Raw genomic sequence first — 10,044 nt, 5'->3', positions numbered from 1 at the left:
TACATGTAGCATGCGTTGTGATGCTAACGTTACATATACCATGCGCTCTGATGCTAACGTTACATGTAGCATTCGCTCTGATGCTAGCATTACGTGTAGCACCAGCCGCGTAACTAGACATCTTTAGGCGCGCAGGCTGACGACATTGATAGATGAATACATAGTCAGTATAACATGTTTTTCATTCCACAGCAGGTCCACTCAGTCTTCTCCTCCATCACAACCCAAAGCAGAAGCTGCCTCTGCCTCTGCTGAAGGTGAGCTGACAATAAGTGTCTTATCACAGCAGAAAGGCCTCAGAAGCATGGTCCATTTCAAAGGGGTGTGTGTATGCGTGTGCGTGCGTGCGTGCGTGAATACAGAAACAGGGGCAGACATATCTGAATGGTAGAGAGGCCTTCTGGGAATCAGAAGGTCCATAGTTAATTCTGCCAGATGTTTTAGTAAAAAGAAAGATTGAAATGGTAAATGTTATATTGTGTTGTAGGGCTTGATCTGGTAGATCTCTTTCTCCTTAAGCTGTTTAAGAATTGCTTTGTTCATTACAGATGTGTTGGTGAAAATAGCAGGCGGTTCCATTACTGGCTACGAACGCGTGTTTCAGAACAAGATGAAAAACACATATCTATGTGTAAAATTGGACAATGAGTCCAAGATGAAGTTTGACGACGTCTGTGTCCCGATCTACAACACAAACACCAGCTTCTCAGGCATGCACAGGTATCATGAGGTCAGACAGATGGAGATGAACAGGGCAGGACTGGACGAACCAATCCAACTCTGGGAATTGTATAATTCTGGAATAAATGAAAGAGCAGTGCTCACTGTTGGTGTCGCAGGAATTGGAAAATCCTTCCTCTTACACAAATTTATTCACGACTGGACCATGGGCCGTTTCCCCCGAGACCCCCATCTCGTGTTCCCATTGACGTTCCGCCAGTTAAATCTTCTCGAGGGAAAAAGCTTTTCTCTGGCGAAGCTACTTCACGAATGTGTCAAGGAAACCAGATGCATTAAGGAAGAAGCTCTGAATGACATCTTCAGCATAGTGCAAGAGTCAAACGACTACAACACATGTCCCTGCAAAGTCATGTTCATGATTGATGGGCTCGATGAAAAAAGGTTTCTATTGGATTTCGAGAAAGATTCCATCATCACGAATGTTGAGGAATCCCTGCCGGTCGAGGAGCTGATTGTAAACCTGATCAAGGGTGAACTGCTTCCCTCCGCTCGCATCTGGCTCACCTCACGGCCTGCAGCAGTCGATCAGATCCATGAGGACGTTGTTGACAGAATGACAGAAATAAGAGGGTTCATCACAGATGACCAGAAGAAGGAGTACTTCAAGAAGAGGTTCATGAAGATCTTCAATGACGAGAACAAGGCCAACTCGATGACCAGCTTAATCATGTCACACATCAAGAAATCAAAGATCCTCTCCACCATGTGTGAAATCCCAGTCTTCTGTTGGATCCTTGCTTTTGTTGTGCAGCACAGAGACATGACAGACAAGCTCCCTGAGACCCTGGTTCAGATGTACTGTGAATTCCTGACGACTCTGACGAAGCAGATGGAGAAGAAGTATGGTAAATCAGATAAGACGACGAAAAAGAGAAAAGAGAAGCTCATGAAGGCAGAAGGACCGTTCATTCTGAAGCTGGGCAAGTTGGCATTTAACCAACTGATCAAAGATCAGATCCTGTTCTACCAGAAAGACCTGGAAGCCTGTGGTCTTGATGCCTACAAGGCCGTGCTAAAGTCAGGCATGTGCACAGCATTCTTCAAAGAAGACGGTGCTTCTTTCGACAAAAAAGTCTACTGCTTTGTTCACCTGAGCATCCAGGAGTTCCTGGCTGCAGTCTACCTGTTCCACTGTTTCACAAAGAGGAACAAGAGGCAAATGTTCACAAAGACCAACAAGAAGATGGAGGTCCTGAAGACATTCCTGAACGATAACAGTGACATTTCAGACAGTTTCAGCTCCCTCTCTGACTTCCTGAAAGCTGCTATGGAAAAATCCCTGAAGAGTGAAAGTGGCCACCTGGACCTCTTTGTCCGCTTCCTTCATGGCCTCTCACTGGAGTCCAACCAGAGTCTGTTAGGAGGCCTGCTGGGTCAGACAAAGAACAGTCCAGAGGAGATCCAGAGAGCCATCAACATCCTGAAGAAGATGAATGATGACGACTTCTCTCCTGACAGATGCATCAACATCTTCCAATGTCTGATGGAGATGAACGACCCGTCATTAAGTCAGGGGATCCAACAGTACCTGGAGTCAGAGAGCAGCTCAGGGAAGCAACTCTCTGAGACCCAGTGTTCAGCTCTGGCCTCCATGCTACAGATGTCAGAGGAGGTTCTGGAAGAGTTGGACCTGCACACATACAAGACAACACCAGCAGGGCGGCGGAGACTCATCCCAGCTGTGAGGATCTTCAAAAAAGCAAGGTTAGTAGCACGCACGCACACACACACACACACACACACACACACACACACACACACACACACACACACACACCGGGTTCATCGCTGTCAGTCAGTAAGGATAGATAAGGTTGGGTTATTTTCCACTCCAGGCTCCTGACTACCTTATTTAACTGTAACTGTCCCAGAATCTATTTTATCCCCCCCCCCCCCAACAAAACGTATTAATAGATTTTGGTATTAATTATTCTTATTATTCAGTTGAAATGGCTTGTCAACCCTTTCTATTTTTATACAGTGAATACTGATTGCTACAGCAGGGCTGCTTGCTGGTGTAAGAGGGGGTGAGGGTTTCATAGTGTGTATACGGTAAAGAACCATGCGCCATTCTTGGAGGAATTACGGTAACACCTGGTTTGTACTTTGTCCGTACGGCGGTGTCGCAGGGTGAATTTAGCTGATCTACAAGCCCACCAAAACGCGCCGCATCCTCAGGTCTTTGAGGGCTTTTAAAGTGATGAATGTTCATTGTAAAGCCTCATGGCTACAGGCACAGCGGACACATCACGTCTCACACAGATTCACCGGGAAAAGATGAATGTATCATTTCCCCTCCTGCTCTGTAACCCCCTCTAGTGGAGATAACAGGAACACAAATAATAGATTATTATTATTGTATTAATTATAAAATCACACCTGTGTGAAGTGAGGGGCGCTCTTATCATCATACATCATCTCATTCCGGCCAATCACAATTTGTCTAAAACGTTTGTGTTTACACAAACCCTCAAAGCTGGACATAGGAGGGGCTAGCACCCCTCAAAAATAACAGAATTTAAAACATAAAAGTGTCTCTTGGTCAAATGGATATTCCTTAAAGACAGAGTGCCATGACCCCCCCCCCCCCCCCCCCCAAAAAAAAAAAACATACTAAAATGGTGTTATTTCGATTGGGCCTTTTGACTCATAGGTTTTCAGTTTTCAACAAAATGTCTAGTTGGTCAATATCTGACCAACTAGACATTTTACATTTACATTACACTTTATAGTTAATTTCCTTGAACATGAACTTGATCTAATCTGTGTTGATAATCACTGATTTTACATCATCTACATTTACAGACTTGTTGGCTCAGACCTCCAAAAAGCAGACTATGAGATTGTGTCTTCAGCTCTCAGCTCTAATCCTTCACATCTGAGAGAATTGGACATCAGTTATAATGACATAACGGATCCATCCATGGACCTGCTCTCTGCTGCATTGAAGAGTCCAAACTGTCAACTGGAGATACTGAGGTCAGATTATTATTTTGATTAGTTCTGTTTTATTATTTATTGTTTGATATTAAGAAGAGTGTGAATAAAGTTGACATCATGGTATCCCACATTGATTATAATAATAATATGGTGAGAGTTTGTGTTGTCTAGTTCACACTCTCACATCACAGTAACTACAATATGTAATCCATCATGGCTGCTAGGGAATTATCATTATCAACGCTACGGTACAGTAACTACAATATGTGAACTAATGAGGTACAGTGATTACAGTATGTAGAGTCATGTTGACATGCGCGCGCACACACACACACACACACACACACACACACACACACACACACACACACACACACACCAGTGTTGATGTCGTCGACTAAAACTAAGACGAAAAATGTTCGTCAAATACCTTCTTCCACTGACGAAAACTAAAAGGAAACTAAATTAAAACTAAGCTATGATGACTAAGACTAAATATACTGACAATATCATCAACAAATGAAAACTAGACTAAAATGTTAGGAAGGGACTAGTGGACAAGAGATCCAGTACAAGTCATTTTACACTTGGTTGCATGCTGAAAATAGCAGATCTACAAGCTGACAATGCGTTGCAGCGCGACTCGTTGTGAGCTTGTAGATCGGCTATTTTCAGCAAGTGTAAAAACAGTCATTACGACGGCATCAAGGCCCGCCAAAATACATTTTAGTCGACTAAATCACCTGTAGATTTAGTCGACTAAAACTATAGACTAACACTAAAACATTCCAGCTGACTTAAAACTAAATTAAAACTATTCAACAGACTATATATGACTAAAACACAAATATGCTGCCAAAAACAACACTGACACACACACACACACACACACACACACACACACACACACACACACACACACACACACACACACACACACACACACACACACACACACACACACAGATTAAGATGATTTACTTCACATTATTCCGGCCTGCTTTCTCTTTCCATCTCTTGGGGTCTTTACTCCAAAACTCTGATATTCAGTCCAGATATTTCATGTGTAATTACAGACTTGCTGGCTGTACCATCACACAGACAGGATTTGAAGTTCTGCTCTCAGCTCTCAGCTCTAATCTTCTCCATCTGAGAGAATTGGACCTCAGTTTCATCTGCCTGCAGGAATCACAACTGCTCCAGCTCTCTGCGTTACTGAAGAGTCCACAGTGTGGACTGCAGATCCTGGGGTAAAGAATGTGTGTTCTCTCTGTGTGGATCTCTACTCGAACATCAACAGCACTTTGTTAAAAGTGTATTTCTCTGCAGGTTGTCAGGCTGTGGAGTCACAGAGGAAGGCTGTTATTCTCTGGCTTCAGCTGTGACCTCCAACCCCTCCTCCCAGCTGAAACAGCTGGACTTGAACTTCAGCCACTTAGGAGAGTCTGCTCTGAAGAAGCTGTCTGCTGCTCTGGAGACTGTCAAGTGAGTCGACTATAGGACTGTGTCCATGTTGGTCAGTGAGTCGACCGAGGGAGGGGGCACACAGTGCCGTGTCGAGGGAGGGGGCACGCTGTGGTGAGTCGGGGGAGGGAGAACGCTGTGCCGTCTTCAGGGAGGGGGAACGCTGTGCCGTCTTCAGGGAGGGGGGAGGGGGCACACTGTGCCGTCTCCAGGGAGGGGGCACGCTGTGCCAAGTCCAGGGAGGGGGCGCGTTGTCCCGGGTCGAGGGAAGGGGGCACGCTGTGTCGGTCCCTGCGAGGCATTGCTGCCGAGGAGGGTGTGCCTGGCGGGCAGGGGGAGGAGACGGGGAGGTGAAGGGCGTTTGGCGTGGCGCGTTGCATTTTGTTCAAAACGAGACACTCCTCAATCCTATCCAAATTTGAGAGATCACATGACCATAGAGATATTGGTGTGTGATGTTTGGACAGAGTCTGTGGGAGAATGATGACAAAATGTGTTTTGGTGGGACTAAACAGGCCGATGTGAAACATTAAGCAGCAGAGGTTTTGACTTGATTCATTGTTGTTCTACTTCCTACAGTGTGAATCATGGAGGAGAACACTGGACTAAACCTCAACGCTGTGAGTCTGTCTGTCTGTTTAACTGTCTGTCTGTCTGTCTGTCTGTCTGTCTGTCTGTCTGTCTGTCTGTTTAACTGTCTGTCTGTCTGTCTGTCTGAAAACATATTGTGTGTGTGTGTGTGTGAGTCTGTTTAACAGTCTGTCTGTCTGTCAAATAGCAGATCTACAAGCTCACATGACTGCGTGGCGTGCTGAGGGCTTGTAAATCTGCTTTTTTAACTCTTAAAGTTAAAAATATAGTGTGTGTGTGTGTGTGAGCGTGTGTGTGCGAGTGTGCATGCGTGCGTGTATGTGTGCGAGTGTGCGTGCGTGCGTGCGAGTGTGCGTGCGTGCGAGTGTGCATGTGTGCGAGCGTGCGTGTGTGTGTGTGCGTGCGTGTGACCGTGTGCGTGCGTGCCTTTCAGTGAATGATATATTATAATGTGTACTGTGTTGTTTTCTCATCAGATTTCCAGCGTCTCACTCTGGACACAAACACAGCATTCTGTGACCTCTCTCTGTCTGAGGACAACAGGAAGGTGACAGCGGATGGTCAGGATCATTCATATCCTGATCATCCTGACAGGTTTGAGGTCTATCCTCAGGTTCTGAGTTCAGATAGTCTAGATGAATGCTCCTACAGTGAGATGGAGTTCAGTGGAGTGGTTTGGATAGGAGTGACTGACAGAGACATCAGTAGGAAAGGAAGGGGTGGTGACTGTAAGCTTGTAGAGTATAAACAGTCCTGGAGTCTGCTCTGCAGTGATGATAACGATGACATCAGTTACTCTGTCAGCCACAATAGTAAGATGACTCTCCTTCCTATCCGGTCCTCTGGCTCCACCAGAGTAGCAGTGTATCTGGACCGTCCCGCTGGGACTCTGTCCTTCTACAGAGTGTTAGAGGACACTCTGACTCACCTGTACACCTTCCAGAACACCTTCACTAAACCTCTGTTCGCTGGGTTCTGGTTTGGGCCTGGCTCCTCTGTGTCTCTGTGTGAGCAGAGATAGTCTCCATGTGACTTCAGGTCGCCATGGTTACTCAACATGTTTGGGTGAGTCCATGTTGTCATGGTTACCACTGTCGCCTAATAGTGGACCCTTTGACACCGGCTAAGTCTGACATCATAGAACTCCATATTTGGACATGACTGACTCGTGGTGACATCATAGAACTCCATATTTGGACATATTGACTCAGACTGACATCATTGTGATGTCATCATAAATAAGACAAGCAGAGACACACTGACATCAGAGAGGCTTTGAGAGGATTTGTTTTCAATAGCAGATCTACAAGCTCACAACGCGTCACATGACGGTGTTGTGAGCTTGTAGATCTGCTATTTTGTAGATCTTGTAGATCTGCCAATTAGCAGATCTACAATCTGCTAATTTGAAATAGCGATGTATTTAGGTTAAAGTTATTTTAGGTTATTTATCATTATGCTCTTAGGACCCCCTGGAACCGTCTCGGGGGTCCCTGGGGGTCCCTGGACCTTACTTTGAGACCCTGTGTGTGTGTGTGTGTGTGTGTGTGTGTGTGTGTGTGTGTGTGTGTGTGTGTGTGTCAGTGTTGTTTTTGGCAGCATATTTGTGTTTTAGTCATATATAGTCTGTTGAATAGTTTTCATTTAGTTTTAAGTCAGCTGGAATGTTTTAGTGTTAGTCTATAATTTTAGTCGACTAAATCTACAGGTGATTTAGTCGACTAAAATGTATTTTGGCGGGCCTTGATGCCGTCGTAATGACTGTTTTTACACTTGCTGAAAATAGCCGATCTACAAGCTCACAACGAGTCGCGCTGCAACGCATTGTCAGCTTGTAGATCTGCTATTTTCAGCATGCAACCAAGTGTAAAATGACTTGTACTGGATCTCTTGTCCACTAGTCCCTTCCTAACATTTTAGTCTAGTTTTCATTTGTTGATGATATTGTCAGTATATTTAGTCTTAGTTTTAGTCATCATAGCTTAGTTTTAATTTAGTTTCCTTTTAGTTTTCGTCAGTGGAAGAAGGTATTTGATGAACTTTTTTCGTCTTAGTTTTAGTCGACGACATCAACACTGGTGCGTGCGTGCGTGCGTGCGTGCGTGCTTTTAGTCTACATTTTTAGTCGACTAAATATAATAGGATTTTAATCTGCTAAATGTTCAGTTGATTTAGTCGACTAAAATGCATTTTGGCATGCCGTTATGGTGACTGATTTTACTGAAAATAGCAGATCTACAAGGTCATAACGTGTCGCGCTGCAACTATGGTGTGAGCTTGTAGGTCTGTTATTTTTCAGAGCACAACCAAACATGAAATGACTTGTCTTTTAGTTCTACTGGATCTCTTCTCCACTAGTCACTCCCTGACATTTAGTTCTACTGGATCTCTTCTCCACTAGTCACTCCCTGACATTTAGTTCTACTGGATCTCTTCTCCACTAGTCACTCCCTAACATTTAGTTCTACTGGATCTCTTCTCCACTAGTCACTCCCTGACATTTAGTTCTACAGGATCTCTTCTCCACTAGTCCCTCCCTGACATTTAGTTCTACTGGATCTCTTCTCCACTAGTCCCTCCCTAACATTTAGTTCTACTGGATCTCTTCTCCACTAGTCACTCCCTGACATTTAGTTCTACTGGATCTCTTCTCCACTAGTCCCTCCCTAACATTTAGTTCTACTGGATCTCTCCTCCACTAGTCCCTCCCTAACATTTAGTTCTACTGGATCTCTTCTCCACTAGTCCTTCCTTGACATGCATTTGTCGACCAAATTATCAATATATTTATTTAGTCATAGTTTTAGTCATCATATTAGTTTTTATTTAGTAATCTAGTTTTCGTCAGTCGTAAACTACGTCATGTCAAAAAACGTAGTCGACCAACATTCTACGCCATAGTTTTCATCGCGCGCGCGTGTGTGTGTGTGTGTTGCATGTGTCTATGGCTGTGGACCCCCAGGGGGGGGTCCTTGAGGGGGCTCCAGAGGGTCTCACTCATTCACTGCTAGATTTATTTTGCCCCTTATTTTGTCCTTTCAGTCTTTTATTTTGAAGGCGTTGATCTTATTTGAATTCACCCGAAACTCATGTTTTAGTAACAATCATTAAACATCATGTCATGAACAACTGAATGTATGTGATTGGTTAGCCTACATATCACATAAACTTTCCCTTCATTGTCAATGGCATTTAATGTTTGTGTTGCCACAAATTTACGTCAAATTTGGCGGATATTCGTCCTAATAATTTCTCCTTTCATTGTCAATGGCAAATATGAGACGTGTGAGGACAAAAGCTGTATATAGGAGGGGCTAAAGAAAGAGAAAAGGGTGTTAAAAGTTGTCCTCGGCAGACGGCAGTGAATGAGTTAAATTAATATAGCAACAACTTCAGTTCAACCACTTTAACCTCTACATCAGATATTTGAATATATCAGATCTACAAGCTCTGCATGTGAGTTTGTAAAACAGGCTATTGTCACAACATCTTGAAGATGAAAATGAGAAGAAAAAAAACGAAAGAAGATGAAATCTGGTGTCGACTCAGACTCTGTTTATTGCCACGAAGTCGAATAGTCAGTTATGATGTGTCAGTTGTATATAATGAGATGAATAGTCAGTTATGTTGTGTCAGTTGTATATAATGAGATGAATAGTCAGTTATGTTGTGTCAGTTGTACATATGAGATGAATAGTCAGTTATGTTGTGTCAGTTGTAGGCTACATATGAGATGAATATCTTTTTGGGGGGCAGACTCCAGACCCCTTTGGGTTTCTGCCAACGTGACCTCCTGAACAACTAGTTGAACAGCCCTGAAGTAGTGGTTTCTGTTTGACTATGACATGACTTTGATTGAAAGGTTTTTAATACAAGCCGTTCCAGTGGCATCTAAATGTAAGGTTGTAAGATGCTCATCGGTGGATGGCGAGGATGAAGGGGTACTTGTAAATATTTCTCCCCTCCAAGTGGTCCCTGCGTGGGCCAAAACATGTTTTAGAACCTTTTATTGTATATAAACCTTTATACTGAACCACTGAAACCCTGTTGACTTTGCTGACTGGGGTCCCACAGGGTTCCGTACTCGGCACCCCTCCTTTTTTTTCTGCTGTGACCGTGTTGATTGGTCGACTAGACTTCATGTCGTTTACTCTCATGGTGGACTTTGTAAATCACTCTGGATTCAAACATCTGCTAAATGTCTGCATTCATTCTTTAATGACATTCAGATCATTCATTGTTCATCTGTTGAATCATTGGCGTTTAATTTAGGTCCAGTCCTATTTTTTAAAAACGCACGCGCGGGCC

General features: G+C 43.9%; 1 protein-coding gene across 1 annotated transcript in view; it reads left to right on the top strand.

Moving 5' to 3' along the window:
- Positions 1–201: 201 nt before the first annotated feature.
- The window catches only part of LOC306918199 (NLR family CARD domain-containing protein 3-like), a gene marked incomplete at its 3' end in the record, with an annotated part of 28,928 nt that continues 19,085 nt past the window's right edge, over positions 202–10,044 (top strand). The window contains exons 1-7 of the mRNA XM_079531077.1: positions 202–257; positions 549–2,445; positions 3,547–3,720; positions 4,758–4,931; positions 5,011–5,166; positions 5,725–5,765; positions 6,213–6,642. Coding sequence (XP_079387203.1) covers positions 611–2,445; positions 3,547–3,720; positions 4,758–4,931; positions 5,011–5,166; positions 5,725–5,765; positions 6,213–6,642 — 2,810 coding nt within the window. The 5' untranslated portion in view covers positions 202–257; positions 549–610. The remainder of the gene's footprint in view (positions 258–548; positions 2,446–3,546; positions 3,721–4,757; positions 4,932–5,010; positions 5,167–5,724; positions 5,766–6,212; positions 6,643–10,044) is intronic.

Source organism: Electrona antarctica, assembly GCF_951216825.1.
Source record: "Electrona antarctica genome assembly, contig: scaffold_148, whole genome shotgun sequence".
NCBI lineage: Eukaryota > Metazoa > Chordata > Actinopteri > Myctophiformes > Myctophidae > Electrona > Electrona antarctica.
The sequence above is the reverse complement of the archived record's forward strand: the minus strand, read 5'-3'. Positions and strand labels throughout refer to the sequence as shown.